Source organism: Vidua macroura, chromosome 1, assembly GCF_024509145.1.
Source record: "Vidua macroura isolate BioBank_ID:100142 chromosome 1, ASM2450914v1, whole genome shotgun sequence".
Taxonomy (NCBI): Eukaryota; Metazoa; Chordata; class Aves; order Passeriformes; family Viduidae; genus Vidua; species Vidua macroura.
In genome coordinates, this window is record NC_071571.1 from 103,249,966 (window position 1) to 103,270,042 (window position 20,077).

Consider the following 20,077-nt stretch of genomic DNA (forward strand, 5'->3'; position numbering starts at 1 on the left):
CTTCTCAACTTCAAGGAGTATGCTTTTAGCAAGGTTATACATGTCAGACTGAGAGACACCTGCATGTTCCCTTTGGGAAGCAAGCTGGGGATGATCACTGACAGTGCCTGAAAGAAGAAGGTTCTGCAGGAAATCTCTTCAAGCTAATGGGACCCAAGGTAAATCTCAAATTCAATGGATACTTAAATTCTAAATCAAGTGTTGCCTTCATTCCTAAAACTGGTGGTAATATTTGCACTTGTATGTCAGGTCTGGTTGCTCACTTTATACAGATGCATGCCTAATCTCCTTTGAGTCTTCCTAAATCCTTGCCCTTCAGTGATAATCATGTAGCAGTGAGATTCACAGACTGGTGACTTGTTTATGCTGTCTACCCAACAAGTTATTCTGTAATAGCTTCTGCCTCTGGCAACTCTCTGTGCCAGTATAAAAGTCACTTTGTCTTAGACTGGGGAAGCAAAGTCAGCAGCCAAAGCACTTTTCCTACAGTAAACACCAAGAAGAAATGATGGGGGTTTAAAGATTGCTGTTAAGAGCTGTGATTTGGAGGGCAGCCAGTGAAAGGATACCCAGCACAGACAGTAACTCTTTAGGCACACACATATATTACAATTCTAATCAGGAAAACCAAATAAAATACAAAGCTGCTTTCAAACATATTTCTGAAGACACTACTGTAGTAGCAGTTACAGAATAAGAATTCATTACATAGTAGTTAGGCCTTGAAGCCCAATGGCCATTCCTACTCAAGAGATCAGGAATAAACAGACAAAAAGTAGTATATGTTTTAAACAATCCTGTGCCTCGCTTTCTCCCATCAGTAGACCTGGAGTAAATCACACAGATAAAATAACTCCATGATGTAATTTCCTGAAATTACAGTGAGGGGCTCTGACTAAAAACATTTAGATAGCCCCAAACACATTACTAAATGTCAGTAAACACTGAAACACCTTCTTTTCATTTTTTGTGATTATGAAAGAGCTACTAGTACTTGAAGCAGTTATACTGGCTAAAAATTTGTTTAAGATTACTCAAAATCCTTACATATACAACAGCACTGCACATTCATGAATTTTTTCTCAAGGACTGTTTTCTTTCTTGTATCTGTAATAGTAACCAGTGATACTTTAAATTAATTTTTAGCATAGTCTTTTCTTTATTTATCTTTTCTCACTACTGTTTAAATCCCCCTGGAACTCAGTGGACACTGTCCCCAGGCTCGATGGCATTAGCAGTGAATCTGCCTTGCCTGAAACGGATCTCAGGCTGACATTTGACAGGGCTCCCTGGATGTGGCTCACCAGCAGTTTGCATGCGCCTACTCCCTGCCACACCCAAATATGAAAATAAGGCATCAGTCACTGTTTACAACACTGCAAGAAATGCTGTAAACATAATGAGATCATCACAGGAAATTCACATGGTAAAAAACCATGGGAATTAATAATACAAACAGAGGAATGCTTCCAAGCAAACAGACTTCATGCAAAATAAAAAAAGAGGGACAGTGTTTCCAACCTCTGCTGCACCAAAGAGAAAACCCCAATTGCAAATTAAAATCAGAGTGCTTGTATTTCATTTAGGTTATCTGTCTGCCCTCTGATAGCTGTTTGTGCCAGCCAAAAGTGAATTTATAGCATAATTGAAATTACATTCTTTTTCTGCTACTCACTTGATTCTGATGAGCATCATTAGGATGAAGCAATTTATCATGCTTTATATCTGAAAGAGTTGTTCTCTTTCCACAATCCAACCCTTTGTACCATCACTCACTAAAAATCTGGGCATTATAATTTCCTTTCTCCTTCTGCTTCTGTTTCATGAAAACTCTGCTGACAATCATGAGACAAAATACAGAGCATGCACATGATCTCAGATAGCTATTAAATCCTCTGAGAATTAAGACATACTTTCACTGCCACAGGTGAATTTTCACTTTGAGTCTTTAGCTCCAGTGTCCCTCATCCAGCAAATGCTCCAAACAAGAGCAGAAGAGAGACAGCCACCTGCAGCTGGTGTATCTGTAAGTAGGCAAGCACCTGCCCCAGGTGCACAGTAGATCAGGTGACTGCTCTGCAGGAGGAATTTTTGTACATGTAGCTTGACAAAGAAAGGAAAGGAGACATGTTCTTTTCCATTCCTCCTGGCAGATGAACGAATTATCCCCTATCAAAGGCAGAAGCTGGGCTGGCCGGTGCCCTCAGATGTGCAGTTGCAAGAGGCTACCTCTGCTTATCATAGCAGAGAGCAGCCAACCCCTGCCAAGGAATACAGTCTGTCAGCAGAAACTTTTTGTTACTGCTGTTTGCAAACAAACCTCATTCCGTGCTGAGATTTCAGCACTGGCAATCAAAAGTTACACTAAACAGATTTACCTTGAAGGTTTTCTTGATCAAACAGCAAGCCCCAGATGCTGCTTTAAATACCATTTGCAAGAACAGAAATACCTTTTAAACTTTTAACTGCTCAATCTCACCTAGTGCAGACTTTAGTTCATTACCTGTTGCCACAATGCTGAACTGACAGTCTGGAGTTGACAAAATGCTACTACATAAGGGGAAAAGGGATGCATGTTTGCTGGATCCCACACCCTATGGGCAGAAGTAGGCATTCCACCACAAGACTCTAATAAAATGATTTTTTAGCTAACTTTTGAGAGTATCTACAGTTGCAAGATACTGAAGCCTTCAGATTTTATTTGGCTGCAGCCAAAAAACTTCATTAAACCTCAGGCACTTGTTTGCTGTAGGACATAAATCAAAATATTGGGTGCTTTGATGCATACGTACTAGTCTAAAGGATTAATTAGGTCTTCAAGAATAATCAACAATTTGAGACAGAAAAAAATCTCTTTGCTAGAAGTCTGCCTCTGGAGATAGCCACTGTTACCTGTGAAGGCTTGACTTGACATCACCACACAGCCAGCTTCTCTTTAAAAACTGCACACAGAAATGAGACCTTTGACTCCTCTCAAGGTCCAATTCCCCTACCTCAAATCCCTTGTAAATATGTAAGTATTGTCATCAATTTCTCCCATATTTAAAAATTCCTATGAACTGAATGCTAAACTCCTAGAAAGCTTAACATGGACATATTTTTCCCTACCTGGGCAGTAATGGGATATTTTACTTTTTGTTTGTAACACACACTCAGCCATGATAAAAAAAAATACTTCTAATTAAAGAATGAAAACAAAGTAAAAAGCCAGAGTTATTACCCCATGAGGTAAAAAAAAAAAAAAACAACCCAAAAAAACAAACAAAAAAAAAAACAACCAAAACAAAACAAAAAAAAAAAAAAAGAAAACAAAAAACCCAAAAAACAAACAAACAAAAAAAAAAGCCACAAAACCACAAATAGCTATGATCATTATGACATTTTGATATCTGCTCACTTCTGGTCAAATTCTCCATCTCCTATCACAAAGGAAAAGACAAGTTGTCACTGCCATGCATGTCATACTGGCAGAGACTGAATACCTGGCTATAATAGTTAGGAGTGCTGTCAAAAAAATCCCTAAATGCACAATCACTAATGATTTCATTGTGGTACATTTTTCATTTGAAAATAATAGTCAGTACTTAAATGGAGAAAAAAGAAGTGCAATAAATCCTTAATGATCCTGAGTCTCTTTTATACTAGCAGTTTTACATGGTAAAAACAATTCTTGGAAATGTCAACCTGCCAATCTGGTTTAAGGTTTTAAACCTTTATTATGAATTTCAGAGGTAGACTAGAAATATTTCTGTTAATGGCTTTGTTTGAAATGTCTTGATTATGGATAATCAGGTATGAGCAGTAGATTCTTGCAACACAAAAAACTCCTGAATAGAAAATTAAAGCTAAATCAACATTATCCTAAGGTTTTCTATTCCTCATTTCCCATCACAAGGTTCCAAGCAGTTACTGCCACATCCTCTTCACCCAGCAGGTCTCCATATGAAACAGAAGTAAAATGAGCCTTTGGTGGTGGGCGATTTATCCAAACTATTTCCTGTCCTGAATGCCCAAGAGGAAATCTCATATTCTTCCCCTTCTCCTCTCTGAGCTGCCAAGAAAAACCCAACTCCAGGACCTCAGAGCAAGAGCTAGAGGGTCCAAGTGAGAAAGTGAGAAACCAAATCAGTTGCAGCAGGAAAGGGAAGAAAAAATAGCTTATATTTTAAAGCCCAGATTATAACATGACAAGAACTCTAATTAGTGCTCTTGTCCCCTTCAATTATGTTGGCTGATGACCTGGAGTAAAGGTGCCAGGATCCAATCAACACCCACATTTAAAACCATTTAACAGATTGTCAGGTTTAGTTGTGAAAATGCCTTTATTCGTAACTGGTTTTAGAGAATCCTGGAAAGCACTGTCAGTCTTTATACACTGAGAATTACATGCTGGTTGGTTGGGGAAACTGAAGCTGCTTTCTTTTTTTCCCTCTCTCTTGGTTTGTATTCATAGTGAAAAAATCATGTAGTAGCATGACAAAGATCTTTCTTTCAATACCAGACTCTTTGAAGAAGCATGGTACTTCTTGTGGAGCATTATATTGTGGATACCTGTGGTATATTGTATCCAAAACCTTCCTCTTGCCCTTACTTTTAAGGAAAGAATCCCGGGAGACACAAAGCATGTGTCAAATGTCCATATCCAGATTGCTCAACCCCCAAAGGCTCCCTCTTCCTTCCCTTTGACTAAGAAAATTACTGTCAAATTTTCTCCTGATCATCTTGTAGCACAGAAACAACAATGCTCTAGTTCTCCCCAGTGTTTTTTCATACCAACTCCGAAGGACAGCAATTCATGCAATGTTTCTGTTTTTTCCAACAGCCTGAGAGCACAAAACCACGTTCAGTGAAAGGCAGCTGCAGGAGTGCCAATGGCTCATCTTCCTGTGCAGAACCACGAGAACTCTTTCTATTTTTTACATTCTCCCCCCAAAAGAATTCACAATTTCTTACATATGGTTATTTTTGTAAGAGTTGTGTCCAAGAGAAGCAAGAGACATCTCTGAATTTGTGTTATTTAAATTACAGTATCCTCTATGGCTGTGTGAACTGGTGGACTATTCACCCAAACAAAACTGAACAGATGCAAGACTTTACCCAAGAGTGAAATCAACACTGTAGGATAAAAACCACCCTGACTTTAATATTCACTGACATATTGTTTTCCATTTTGTTTGGTTTTTTGCACTTACTACAGTCAGGCCCAGAATGGAAGTGACAAATTATCCCACCACAGGAATGTTCTCACAGTATTTTCAGGGAGATTGAGAGCAGGTGGAACCATAAATAGCAGAAAAATCTTCCTGTTTAAAGATTTTTTATTTCCTTGCCTGAAGTCCTGACCTAGGGGAGCAGTTTCTGGCAGCAGCTGTGAAGTAACTTTCCAAGTAGTGTAACTCAGCCCTCAGCACCAGAGACTGCTGTCCCAAGGTGTGTCTGAAGTCCTGCACATCTCAGCTGCCCCTGACCTCAAGGGCTGTTTCGCACGTACTGGAGAATTTTGTGTTCAATTTAGCATCCATATCTGAAAAATGCTGAGGAAAAGCCTAAGGTGAAGAAGAAAAGGAAGGAACAGAAGATGAGACAATCCCACCAAGGAGGAACCTGTAGAAGGGGAAAGAGGAAAGCTGATCTGTTTACCATGGGAGGAGATGGAGGACACGAAAAGGGATTTTTTTTTTTTTAAGGAAACCAACCCAAATTTCTTTTTCCTTTTTCTTGTGAAGGTAATCCGTAAACTGTAGTCACATACCCTGACAGCTCACCACAACAGTGGAGAACACAGAACACAGAATCATTCTACAATTTTGATAGATAACGGCGAAGGTACAACAATCAGTGGTTTTAATACAATGGTCAAGGAAGCTCCTTCCCACAAGTGATTCCCATCCTTTCACATCCTTGTAAGTCATGTAGGGCCTACATTTCAGTTCCTCTCCAAAGTAGTATGGGAACCTTCCCCTGTAATAGCCCATAGTTTATGATACCTGGAGCAGCATGCACCACAACTTCTGGTTTGGGAATAATCAACAAATCAGTAAATTAATCATAAAAGACACATGAGCATGGCAATGGAAAAGCAGAAGGATTCCTGTAGAAAGGAGGACTTTGGGAATGACCAACCTGTCAGCCTCACCTGTGTGCCTGGGAAGACCATGGAACAGATCCTCCCAGAAGTTATGCTAAGGCGCATGGAGGACAGGGAAGTGATTTGAGACATCCAGCACGGCTTCACCAAGGGCAAGTCCTGCCTGAGCAACCTGGTGGTCTTCTACTGACTCCATCAGTGGGCAAGGGAAGAGCTAACAGATGTCATCTGTACTTCTGTAAGGCCTTTGATACGGTCCCCCACAACATCCTTCTATCTAAAATGGAGAGATATACATTGTTGGGTGGACTGCTTTGTGAATGAGGCATAGGTTGGATGGTCACAATCAGACGGTAGTGGTCAACGGCTCAATGTCCAGATGGAAGGGCTCTGGAGAGACCTTATGGCAGCCTTTTAAAATTAAAGGGGTCTTATTAGAACAATGAGGACAGGCTTTTTAGTAAGGCCTGTTGCAATAGGACAAGGTGTAAAGGTTTTAAACTAGTAGAAACCAATCTAGATTTAGATTGGACATAAGGAAGCAATTTTTTGTGATGAGGGTGGTGAAACACTGAAACAGATTGCCCAGTGTCCTGGGGTGACTTTATGATGCTTGTATCCCCAGTCATCTGTCCTGCTTATGCTGGATATTAAGTTCTGCACCTCTAAGACTGGTTCTAAGAGCAAAGGTTGGGGGAGAAGAAGCGTGGAGTTTGTTTGCAGAAACTGCACTTGCTCCCTCACATTCCTTCTCACGGACTGTATTGTCTGCAGCATGGCCAGTGGGAGAGAGCTTTCCTTTGCTTTTAGTTAGTTTTTTAGTTAGCTGAGGCCAGAAGTTTTTTTTTAACTGTTCAGTTGGGAACACCAGGACTATTGTCCAGGGGTCCCCTAAGCTGCGGCTGGGACACCAGACACAAGCCCCAGAGAGACTGAGAGAAAGCCAAGGACACAGCCATGAAAAGGACTCTCTCTCTCTCTCTCTCCGATCCACAGAAGGACTCTTCTGAATTTGCCATCTCTTCAGAACAGCAAGAGGTTACACTGTTTAATATTATTCTTTTTTTTTCAGGTTTGTGAGTACTTTGCTTGTTAAATAAACAATTTTTTCCACTTTTCTTCAAGGAAATCTTTCCCAAACTGGTGAGGGGGAGGGGCTGCTTGAATTTGCTTTCTAGAGGGACCCCATTTGGAGGTTTCCTCCCAAATTTGCCCTAAACCAGGACACCCAGAGAGGTGGTAGATGCCCCATTCCTAGAAACATACAGGGTCAGACGGGGCTCTGAACAACCTGACCTAGTTGAAGAAGTCCCTGTTCACTGAAGGTGGGTTGGACTAGATGACATTTAAAGATCCCTCTATCCTATTGGTCCTATGAAGGACCAGATTCTTGAAAACTGAAAGAGGAGATGAACAAAACAAATCCTGAATTATTTTTTATAGAAAAATATATGAAAAACATTAATGAGAAAAACAATTTAAAGGTTTTCAGATTTGCATCTGCCTTAGAACTGTTTTACCATATCATTTAATAACTTTATTCCACCCTCCATCCCTTCAAAGTCTTTTGTTTTATTTAACACCACTGAACTCAGGGATGGGAATTTATCCTGAACTCCGCATGCAGCAACAATGAGGTGAGCTGCCTTCACCAATCTCTGCACAAGACCCACTTTCTCTTGGCACAGCTGACTGAGGGAAAAGCATGCTGAAGAGATTGAACTGTAACTATTTTGGAGTGATCCCTGAGAAAGAGGCCTTAAATAGACCAATACGTACATCTGTCAGTCTCAGATGGATCGTTCTGCTTCTTCTGCCCACCTAGGCATTATGCTGATGTCCCTAAATATCAGCACAGCTTACCCTCCCCAGCAGTGGCTACTACTGATGGAGCAAGACCTAAAATTTGGGTAGTAACATCTAGTAATTTTTGTATTTATTTTGGCTAGAGCTTCCATCTTGTGACAAAACATACAGTAAAGAGAAAAGGAAATAGAGAAATCACAAGTAGTGTACCCATTAAGGGCAGACTGTGCCATTTTTCTAGAACAAATGAGACACCATTATGGGCACTTAAAGAAAATTCAGGCTTTCTTACACCAAGGCACATCAAATCCAAACCCAAATCAAGTGAAAGCTTTGCCATGCCTCCTCCCACAGAACAGATACTGTCTCTTCACCATGTGTTTTTCAGCAGGCTGAGTGTTGGAACAGGGTGAAAAAACATCCTAACATTGCAGCGAGCTCCCAGATGATATAACTGCTGGCAAAACCAATGGGGGTGTGGGGATCACTCCTGTGGGGATGAGAAAGAGATTGAAATGCTGCACACACCACCGCTTTAGCATGGATTGGGTTTGCAAAGAGAGCAAGACAGGTGAAAATATCCTCATCTGTGGCCCGAAGAAGCAGGTTATTTACCTAGAGCAGCAAAACGTGCTGATTACAAATTGCTTGAAGAGTCACAACTGCGTCATTCCACCTCTTTATCACTTAAACCCTTTTCCTGACCTACTTGCACCAGCTGACTCCATTTTTCCCTTTCAGAGGAACGGAGAACTTCTTGACAGATCCAGGCAACGTGCGGCACTCTGCCGAGCTGGGCTGCGTTTCAGCTAGCAAGGCTTTGGGCAGCGGAGCCAGGCTTACCTGCACAGTGCCAGGCATGGAGAATGAGCAAAGTCCAGTGCTATAGCATGTGGCAATGGAAAACTTGCCAAGATGGTCAGATCTTTGCCCCTCGTTCATCCTCTGACAGCTTGAGTAGTGCATTGTTAATAATTCATAAGTTATCTGTGCAATAAGTTACGTTCTCCTTTTAAAAATAGAGCTAGAGAAGCAAGTCTAAATAATTAATTTCAGAAGAAAAATAATCAAATAACCCTTTCAAAGAAGGACAAAAATCAATAGCTCTGATTTTTTTTCACCTTGCTAAGCATTTACGGAAAATACCGTCCCCATAGATGACAATGCTGCGGTGTGACACATTCCTAAGTGCAGCATCATCACAACAAAAACCACAGGCAATTTGGAAAATTTGTTTAGAATCAATGCATTGCACAAAGCTCCTCTTCCCACCCTGACAGACTGTCTCTCCCTCTTTTCCACCCTGCTAGCCAGCGCTCCAGATGCTGGGATGAAATTACCGGTGATGTGAGATGAAAACAACTCACAGCTGGCGCCTGCTCACTGGGAGCCAGCTGAAGGGCAGGGAAGCTGTGCCTCCCAGGAGTGGTGACACTGAGCTGGCCACTGAAGCCAGCTCTGCACTGAGCACCAAATGAAGGGAGCTTCTTTACAGGTTTGCACACCACTTCTCCTTCAGCTGGAACTCCCTGATATGCACAAGGCTACATTCACTTGAGGTCTGTGCTGGCTCCTCTGAGCCCTGAGAGGAAAGCAGAGAGGGCAGGGCATGAGATATCTCTGAAACTACAATGCCTTGGTATCCACCTCCACCCCAAACACTGCATGAAACTTCCCACAGGAACAGTTGCCAGATGGTTGCTGATCTGAATTAGTTTCACGGGAGAGTGGAACGGCAAGGGATATACCTAATCAACTTCAGCATGCATTTAGCTGTGGATATTCCAGCTTTAAATCACAGCCTCTGTTCACAGAAACAGCAGAAAGCTGTGACAGTTTACTTCTCCTGAAACAAAGTCTTGTCCACACCTTGGCAAGGAAAGCAAAGTGTACTGTCTTCACCTAGGACTTATGCCCCAGTTGAAACACGATTTAGAATATGGAGAGCATGCATTTATTTTTCCCCCAGAACAGCACTTGAAGGATTTGCTACCAATATTTTGCAAGGCTTTGCTGAAGAAAACCTTTAATTATATTAGCATATAGTAAGGGAAAGAATGAAAAGAAAATAAGGTATTTTTCAAGTGAAAATGTCAGAGATTACAGTTTGTTTGCACTGTCACTGCTGAAGCCCATGTGACAGGCAGCAGGATTATTTTTGGTAACTGGGTGGAGGATGGGGAGACTGATACACTGTTTGAACTTCTCCATGCCAGTCTCTGCTATTGAAAAAGTTACCAAAATACTTCTGCTATGTAGTAAGAAAAATTCATTATCAATGCACAGAGAAACTTCATTTATCATATCAAGAAGGTTTCCTTGTAACTAACTGGTATCTAGACAGTCATACAGCTATGGTAGGTCATTTTTCCTGCTGTAAATGCCATCACTTAAACATAATTACTCCATATGCAAAGGCCAGTTGTGGTTCTTCAACGTATTGGGGAGTTATGAAGGGAGTGAGTCAGCAGAAGCCCATGCCTGGGATGAGAAACTCAGGCTGAGCAAGAGAAGAGCAGGGATTTTGCAAGAGACAGATCTCTGGATCTGATCAGCAGAATCACTGTCACTTTACCTAAAAAAAACTCACATCAAAAATTATAATAGGATTTGCAAGTAGTGTCAGATGATAGCTGGCCAGTCTGGACAAATAGCAAATACCTAGAAAATAAAGACTAATGAGAGCTTGGTGGCAACTTATTTGGTAAATCATAAATCTTAATTTCAGATATAGATACTGCTCAGGGAGGGGCATTTATAACATTAGAGTCCGACACAAAATATTTGGAAAATTTGAGGGAGGGGTCCTTTGGTTTAAAGATATTTTAAAATTTCTAAAAAGAAATGTGGACAGTGCATTAGAAGACGTATAATATAATTACTTAAAAAAAAAAATCATGCTACTGATTTTGCTTCCTAACTACTGTGTTTTTTTGAGTCCAGAGAGATCCATTCCCATGCATTGCCTCCTACCAAGAAGGAGCAGACCATTTCACTCTCTGTACAGTTCCTGAAATGCCATAACAAGTATAAATCATTCACTGTGGGTAGGTACCAATTTATTATTTATCACAGTGAAAAAAAGATATTGGAGACAGAATGGTGCTGTGGTAAAACTTTCATTCAATTAATGGGTTTAGTTATGATTATTGCATAGGACTTCATAACTTAAAACTGTCAGAAGCACTAAAATCTAAACAGGGTTATTGAGTCAACATAGTCCTTTTAGTGTTACTTGAATCCTGTCCTGTTTCTCATAAATTTCCCTTCAGGTAAACTCACTGATAGCTAAAAAAAGGTAATGTATAACAGAAATCAAGCAATTTTCACAGTATATCCCTACTTTTGTGAGTAAATTTCATTTCGAAAATGTCTGAAAAACATTACGTGCCACTTTAATAAATATGTATAAATTCCTAGCTAATGAAAACATAGGGCAATGTTTTATGCAAACAAGTGTGTTTTCACCAAAAATAATTTCTTTAGCACTTGTGTACCACTTCACACCAGATCTGTATTTATATCAGAGCAAAAAGAGGGGAATGTGATTTCAGCTTGGAATAATCACACTTTACACACATGCAGCATGTGTTTTGCTCTACTTACAAGGTTCATGGCAATGAAAATGACTATCACACTCAGCTCCAGATTTCACACACAGCAGCCTCCAGATTTCATTTTGCTATGTAATGCTTATAGACCTGACTTCTTCTAGGAGCAAAATGCACTCCACCTCTATTGATGTTAAACAGAGTACTGCACTTGCACTTTGGAGCAAACCTTGTCTCAAAATAATATACCTGAAAGACTTTTCAACTTATCTTGTATATTTATATAATTTTTATAAGCTTCTGAATGTAGGTTTTCACTCTGTTATACAAATATTTTAACAGAAAATTTTCTTTGACTGTTAAAAGCAGCAGTTCTTGAACAGTGCCTCAAAAATAAGGTGCTGCAGGGGTGGAGCAGAGAATAAACTTGGGCATTACACCATCCAAAGCAAGTAAAGCTCTCGGATGAAAGAGCATTTATAGAAGTCACTGTCCTAAAAAGCCCACGGATAACCTGTGAAAGCCCATTTACAGTAGGTGCTGGTTCTCATCTCAGTCTGTGTCCTGAAGAGACATGTTGGAGGCATTACTATGGGCCAGAGGACTTATACTTCTTTCCTCTTAAGCAGAAATGAATGGAAACAGGATTTCTTGCTTTTTGCCTCTACCCTTATTTGTAAAAACACCAGTGAATGTGAGCTGCAGCCATAGCCCTCCATCAGCTGGAAGTGGTTTCCTGAGTGAAGATGCCCAGGGACCAGCACTTGGGTCTCTGACAGTCCCAATAACCTGAAGGGCTTGAAGCATTTCAGCTGAACTTAGGAGCTGGCCAGGAAAACTTCAGTGTCACATGGGAGGCTGCTGCTACAGCAGAGGTCCTTGCAAAACAGAAAGCAACACCTCTGGTTGCTCCCCCTCTGGTCCTTCTGCTTTCAGTGGCCATAAGAATGACTGTCACCTGCTCAGTAAGGCCAACACACAATCAGTAAATTTCCCCAGTTACACAGTTCTCATTCATTTCTTGTTACCCCATTTCACAGTACTCACATCAAATCTTTCAGCAGCTGCTGCCCCTGACCTTATTCCTCCCCTCTCTTTGTCTGGTCTGACGGGGCTGCCCATCCCTAGCAGTGTCAGTGCTGACACAGCTCTGCCTCATTCTCCACCCTGGCTCTCCACACCAAACCCAGACAAAGGGAAAAATACACGTTTAGCAGCTGCAAACAAGCAGCCAACTCATTCTACTCAGGGGGAACAGGAGCTGGCCCTGTGCTATCTCAGTGCTTTTCTTCAATAAGTAGCAAAAATGGTTTGTTCTTCCCTAGGTATGGAGCTTTCAGAGAAAGGATTACTCTGAAAGGTATTGCTTGCAGGGGAATTAATTATTGCTGTACATAAAGGCACCCAACACTTGCCAAGCATGATTTCCTAGTTGTTTACACTTAGACTAAAAATAGATCATCCTTCTGTGAAGGATCTTTCCTGAGAAAGTATAAGGAAGAAGTTCCTTAAGGATGACCTGGTGGCTCCAAGGAAATGAAGTTTGGGGTGAATTAGATGTCGAGTGGAGATGTTGAAAAATCTATTTGCTATTGTCAAGCCTGTGAGAAAAGTTCTGATTTGTAGATGCTCAGAAGAGAATTGGTAAGGGCTTTGCACTGCTGCAAAAGAAAGGAAACTTTGGGGAAAAAGTGTTCTGAATGCTTTCTGGTTGATTGATTGAGAAAAATTCTTAATACACATCAATATTTCTCATGAGGTGCATTAGGATATTAGGAAGGGGGAAATGACAGCTGCAGGGATGTTGCTGAGGTAATTTGTTAGTGATGGAGTCATTTTTTTTCTCTCCTGGCAGCCTGCTGACTCAAATGGCAATGTTAATAACCCAGACAACATGAGGAAAAAGCAAGCAAGCCTTGGCAGGGATATGTGTTCTTAGCAAATCTGTGAGGGCACACTGCCTTTGCTTCCAAAGCTCTAAGGAGGAAGCAGCTTTGTTAAGTCACAGAAAATCCTAGCAAATTCCTAGAAGGGACAGTTCTCACAAACATCCAGCATATGCTACAAAGAAGTGTTCACAGCAGTAGGAAAACTCTGCAGCTCTGGTGGAGAATGCCACAGAAAAAGGTATCAGAGGGTGGCCCAAAACCAGTTGAAATATTCACAGTAAAAAAGACAGAAAGGGGAGATTTGAAAAATGAAAACGGAAAAAGTAGGTGAACATAATAATGGAAAAAATCAATGAACCACAGTGCTTCAGCAGATAGAGAAGACTGACACAAAAAAATAAACATGCTACAGTCAGTAAAGTTAAAAAACATTCAGTGAGAAAACATTATTAGCCCGTGAAAGAAATACCTTCAAAAGAATCAGTGACAGTATTTCAGGCAAGAGTAGCAGATGATGAACAGTGATAAATTAGTAAAATCTGAAAAAAATAGGAAGTATTATGGGACAGGAAAGAACTATATTATCTTTTGGCTAAGAGAACTGAAAGCAAAAAAGGAAGTACAGTGGCATGAGTAAGCAAAGTGAATGCCAGAATACTGATGAAGACATTCAGAGAAGAATGACGTCTAACTGGAAGACATCAGAATTGGACAAAATTCACAAGCATTTGTTAAACATCCTTATCAACTCATATCTTAGGTCAAAACACAGGAAATGCAGCAAAAGGCTGGAGGGATGGAGCACATCGATGAAAAAAAAAGAAAAAGACAAAGGGAAAGAAGGAGGTGGCATCCTAAAAACCTGCAAGTGACTCACCAGTTATCTGAGAGCTTCTTAATGAAACAATCAGTGGAAATCAGAATATTTTGTTGATGGGGAGCATTTGGCAGAGGCCAGAACAGGAAAAGGGCCTAGATGCTGTTTTGATAGATTATGCAAAAGCTTCTGAAAGTGTGTCATGGAATGGGAATCCAGAAGCACCTGGGACTGGGGAAGGAAGTGCATTAGCAGCAATTCACAGGGAGAGGGGAGGGGAGGGGAGGGGAGGGGAGGGGAGGGGAGGGGAGGGGAGGGGAGGGGAGGGGAGGGGAGGGGAGGGGAGGACTGTGAAGGATTATTTTCACAATAAGACACATTGAGAAATATTTAGTGAAAAGAGAGGAAAGTCTCTCTCATATGTACTTTATAAAACAACTTGAAATTACATGGTCAGTAGGAGGCAAAGAAAATTTCCCAGTTAAAACTGTAAGGCTCCTTTCCTAAGGAAATAAAAATTTTATTTAGATAGAACAAGCCTATATACCCAAGAAGTCCTGTTGAAAACATCACAGGGGATCAAAACAGGTATTGGTGAAAAAAAAAAAAAATCTAACAGCACTAAACATGATAAATGTTAGAAATTCCTCAAAAGATTATGATAAACACCAAAGGTTGCTTTAAAGAAAGAGTGCTTTCAGAGACATGTACAATTCCTAAAGGTATTTCAGCATGTAAAATACATTAAAGATAATCAACATATATGTCATCTACTGCAGTGAGAAACAGGACTCGAGGGAATTGTACGGCACACCAAAGCAGAAGTGAGCACTGAATTAAGCGATAAATATGAACATAGATGGGAGAAAACCTTTCTGTTGATCCAATGATAGAGAATAGTCGAGGATATTACAGAGAACGAGCATATGGTTGCAGAAAGTTATATCAGAGAGTGAATACTGTCTAACTGGGTCTCAGGCAACGCTCCAGGACCAGATAGGAAAACGCTCCTTGTAACTGCCAGCCCTTAGATAGACAAGATGCAGAGTCAGGGTGGATTGGGAAGAAGCTACATGGCTTTGGGGTCACTTTTGTCCTGATATATAAAGCACTAGCTTTCCCACTGGCACATCTATAATGCATTCCTTGCACACATTAAATGTTCCTAAGGAGGCACCGCTTCTGGTATTGAGTGAAGAATAATTTTTTTTTTTTTTTAGCACTGTCAACAACACTGCAAACACACTTATCTGACACATGCGTAGCTGTGTTTCTCCAGCTTTTGGCTCATCTGTCCTTGTGTGACCTGCCAAGGACTCCAACCTCATCTTCTCACCTCCAGTGACCTTGTGAAATTGTGACTGCCAGAGAAACCACAACTCATGGCATGTGAAACCAGACTATTTCTACTACTACTACTACTACTACATCTCATGATCCCTCTTATGCCCTGCTTTATCTCCAGATCAGCATGAATACATCCCATCATTCTACCTGTTATCTCTCCCTTTCCCTAGCTCCTCTCCAGCTTTTGCCTCTTATGGGCAAAGAATACATACAAAGTAAGGGTGTATTCACTTCATCTTGCAATCCAGCAGAGAGACAGCTGACTTAGCAGCACTTCCCAGTACAGCTAGGCTGCAGCAACCTAAGCAGCAAGGTAAATTCAGCCTAGTTAGAGCCAGCTTGAGGCTTCAGCTCTCCTGGACCATTTTTTTCCCTCACTTCTCACCCATAATTTAGTTTCTGCTTGAACTCATCAAGCAGTACCCAGTGGAGCTGCATGTGAAACAACAACAAGCAATAAATTAAGTACTGTTGATGAGATGGCATTTTTGTACAGAGCCAAGACTGCAAACCCTGTAACATGGTATCATATCCACTTAGCACAGCATTCACAAATAACATTGAGAAAGGAGAAGAATAGCTAAAACATCATGAAGACTTTATTTTTTGTACCAGGTTCACAAGTAATCTAAGCAACACTGATATGTATACCAGCTGATGATCTGTTCTGTTAGGTACAAACACTCCAAAACTCCTGCACTGGACTACTCATAACTCAAACGCACGGAGAAATTAAATAGGGGTTGTCCTTATAAAATTGAGCCAGGCTTTGTGCCAGTTGACTCAAAAGTAATGTTGGAAAGATTAAAATAACACATAATTGCACCAGCTCTCTAAATCTGACCAGGGCTCAGAGGATAAATGTCTTACCTCATTACGTTTAAATGCTCTATCTCAATCTGGTTTAAAACAGAGCAGGGGCTGTGAGCTGCCAATCTGCTGTACTGTTAAGGGAACAGAAATACCACTGCAGATTGGGATGTAGGCTCCAGCAAAGAGCTGTGCTTAGTATTTGGCTTTCCTTTACGGTCCCCTGCTCCTCAGTTCACTTTCTTCCAAGGATCATCATTTCACCCAGTATGACTGTGTGTCAGCACCAGTTGAAATGATCCCTTTTCTCAAGAGACAGCATTTCTGTGCCTGAAGTGCAGTGTTATTTATACTTTACAGACCACATTCCGGCTGCCCAGCTCATGCTGATGGCTCCACCGCCATCACTGAGGAGTACCAGCCAAAACAGCGGCTTGCCTATCTGAACCCTGCTCTCAGAGACAAGTCATGCACACTTCATTTGACTTTCAAGTAGGTGGAAGTCCCAGTCTGTATAAAGAACAGCCAGAGCTAGCTGGAGTCAAATCAGAAAGTGTTTTGCTCCAGCAGGAAGAGAGTTCTTAAGGAGATAATTTAAAATGGGACAGAAGCCCTGTGAGAAGCCCCAGACAAAATGTGGATCACTCATCTACATCTCTATTGATTCTAAATTACCGATGACGTATCTGGGACACATAACAAAGGAGACCTTTGGGGCAATTGTACAAGCAATATCAGCAAGCATTTAATGTAAGATTTAGCCTAAGACACCTGTGTGCCAAATCTCCATTCTAACCCAGCAATGCTGCTCTGCATGGCTTTTCCGACAATTGCTTACCTCTTTTAACTTGTCCAGCTCATTTTGCAGCGTCTGCTTGGATACTTCCACCTCAATGATTTGCTGCCGAAGGACTTCATTTTCATCTTCTGCTTTAACTCGTTTCTCCTCCACGCTCTCCAGCTCGTGGTGCAGTCTGACAGAAACATCTTTGGCTACCTGGTCAAAAGAGCACAAATGCATGAAGATCAATCCATGAGGAGCAACAGCTATGTATGTTTCCTACAGTAAGAAGCATATCACAGCCCTAGACAACCAAGAGGTTTTTAATTCAATTATGACACTGTTGATTGAACACTCCAAGCCTTCCAAGTACCAAAACGAATATTCATTTCTAATAAGGAATCCAGAATGAAAATGTATTTGATTACCCATCTCCAGCTCCCTCTCCACATTATGTCATGAACAGCAGGAGGAAACAAGCAGACACCAAAGCCGCCCTTTAAAGTTCCAGCACATCACACAGATAAAGCCAAAGACAATGGATTGTGCTGTAAAGCTGATGGGCCATCGATCAAAGCAAAGTGTGTGCAGCAGTCACAGCCACATGAACTTGCTGCTCTAGCAGCAATCACAACTAGGCAAAAGTGATATGAAAGCACAGAAATATATGCTAGCTTAGGTTTTCTGAGTCCAGCCTAACAAGAATAGATATTTACTCCAAAAACATTTGTAAAGTTGATACATCTTATAACATAAGGAATTATGGAGTTACAAGAAGTGAGTAATAAAAACACTCAATATCTCTTTCATTGAAATCTAGGTGCAAGATTTCTACTGAGTAATGTATCATTGCTACTGTTATAAGGTTATAATTCAGTTTCCATCATAAAAGAAAAAATTAGATCTGACATTTTAAAAGGTTTGATGACTTGATATGTTACTCTCATTTCCACTGCTGACAACAAATCATTCTGGTTTCAGAAGGTTTTATGTTTTGCATTTAAAGTACAATATTCCTTTTGCAAGCAGTCCTCTCTACAGAAGATATTTTAAAAACAGCTACAAGACAGCAATATCAAGAAAGATGAGTAAAGCTAGATAAACATCATATGTACACAAAGCTTTACTTTGTCTTGATGGAAGCATTTCTGAAAGATATAAAAACTGCTTCAGTATGAATGTAATTTTTACAGGTATTTATGTTTGTAGGGAAAGAGCATTCCGATTCTCTATCTGCCCTGCAAAAATATTATACACTCCGTTCCTGTTACAAGTAACTCACTAGACTAAGAAATGCAACTTAGACTATTTTTTTTTCCAGTTACTTGGCATAAGCAAGAAGTGAAAAGGAAGGAAACAGCATGAACTGGAAAAAGCTTATCAGGTTTTGTTTACACAGTATTGCAAAGCTAAGGTTTTCAGTAAATCAAGACCCTTTAAATCTTTCAAATGCAGAAATGTAACTTGACTGTATTTCTTTCATTTTGAATCTGAACACATGTTTTTTTACTCACTGACACATCTTTTTATGTCGATGAGCTGAATATTTGTTCTCCACCACAGCAGAAGGAAATTGGTTGTGACGTTTGGAGAACTACTGCTTATTTCATGTGTCACCCTCACTTCCATTGCAGAGAGCCACATCACAGTCTGCTCTCTTTTGCTGTGAATATGAATCTCTCAACCCACCTTTAAATCTTGTTCCAGGCTCCTAATGAGCTCTCCATCCACATGGCCTGTTTGTGCAACTTTCAAGCTTTTCTGTTCTGCTTTCCTGAGACGATATTGCAGAATGCGGCAATTCTTGTTTGCCCGGTCCAGCTCTCGCCGGAGCTCCTGCAGCTGGTAAACATCTTCCTCTAAATAGCTGTCACGCATTTCTTCCATTTCAGCCCGAAGTTCATCCAGCTCATCCTGTGAGAAGTCAAAACAGTGCTCCATCATACCTCTAAATCTCACCCATGGGAGCAAAATAGGAAACATGCTCGCTAGGATACCACATTAATGAAATTATACAGATTGCAACACGCAGCTCCAGAAGTCACAGGAACAGAAGTTTTAACCCAACATTGAGTAATTATGCTGAAATAAATTAATGAATACTTGTCATATTTCTTTCAACTGCTTTGATGATTAAAAACAAAGCAGATGCTCATGTCTCCTGAAACTGGTAAAATTAAAATTGCACAATACTTCACCACCATTTGAACTGATTCCTTGCTTTACTTAGACTACAGTAGATCTACTTAACCAAGTACATCAACATCTCTGTGTGGTGTGCCTTTTTAACAATGAACACCTCCTAAAAACGAAATTTTTAGAGGAAAAAAGAAGTGCCTTACTCGAAATACTGAAATGCTCCATATGGAAACACTGTCCCATCTGAGCCTAACGCTGTGCACTGGCTTAATGACATGTGGATTGTGTGCAGGAGAAAGTGGGGTTTTGTTGTGTGCACACACATCTCAATAACAGTACCACAGGAACAAAACAAAACCTGTGTAACCTGCTCATTCTTTCCTGGGCATCATAAACTGTCCCAGTTCCACGTTGTACCACGTGTAGCACTTGCTCTCTAAGGTCAGATTAAAGAGTTATGGCTGAACAGGACAAGCTCTATCATTGCCGTTTGTTTAATACCTGCGTGACTGAAGCTCCAAAGCTAGAACTGTTATAAAGGTCTTCCAGGCAGAGGGGTACAAAGTACTAAACTTCTGTATGAGAGAAAAAAATATGATTCTACAAACTGAACAAAGTTGAGAGGAAAAAAATCAAGAAAAATAGGCAGGAGGAGAATATTTGATATTAACTACTAATTTTTAATTGGTTTCTTTAAAATTGCATTTGATATTATAAAGACCAAATTTTCTGTGGAAAACATTGCTTAAATAAGATTTTGTACTGGGACTAGCTGCACTGTGGCCCCACTTCAGATCTGTAAATCACTCTTGAAATACCAAGGATGGCTGGAGATTATTTCACACTTGA

General features: G+C 40.6%; 1 protein-coding gene across 3 annotated transcripts in view; it reads right to left on the reverse strand.

Annotated features, from left to right (window-relative positions):
* The window catches only part of MTCL1 (microtubule crosslinking factor 1), a 102,446-nt gene that overhangs the window by 72,011 nt on the left and 10,358 nt on the right, over window positions 1-20,077 (reverse strand). For all 3 annotated transcript variants that reach the window (XM_053988039.1, XM_053988047.1, XM_053988051.1), the window contains exons 2-3: window positions 18,779-19,003; window positions 17,147-17,305 (exon numbers count right to left, since the gene is read on the reverse strand). In XM_053988039.1, the coding sequence (XP_053844014.1) occupies window positions 17,147-17,305; window positions 18,779-18,976 (357 nt within the window). In that variant the 5' untranslated portion in view covers window positions 18,977-19,003. The remainder of the gene's footprint in view (window positions 1-17,146; window positions 17,306-18,778; window positions 19,004-20,077) is intronic.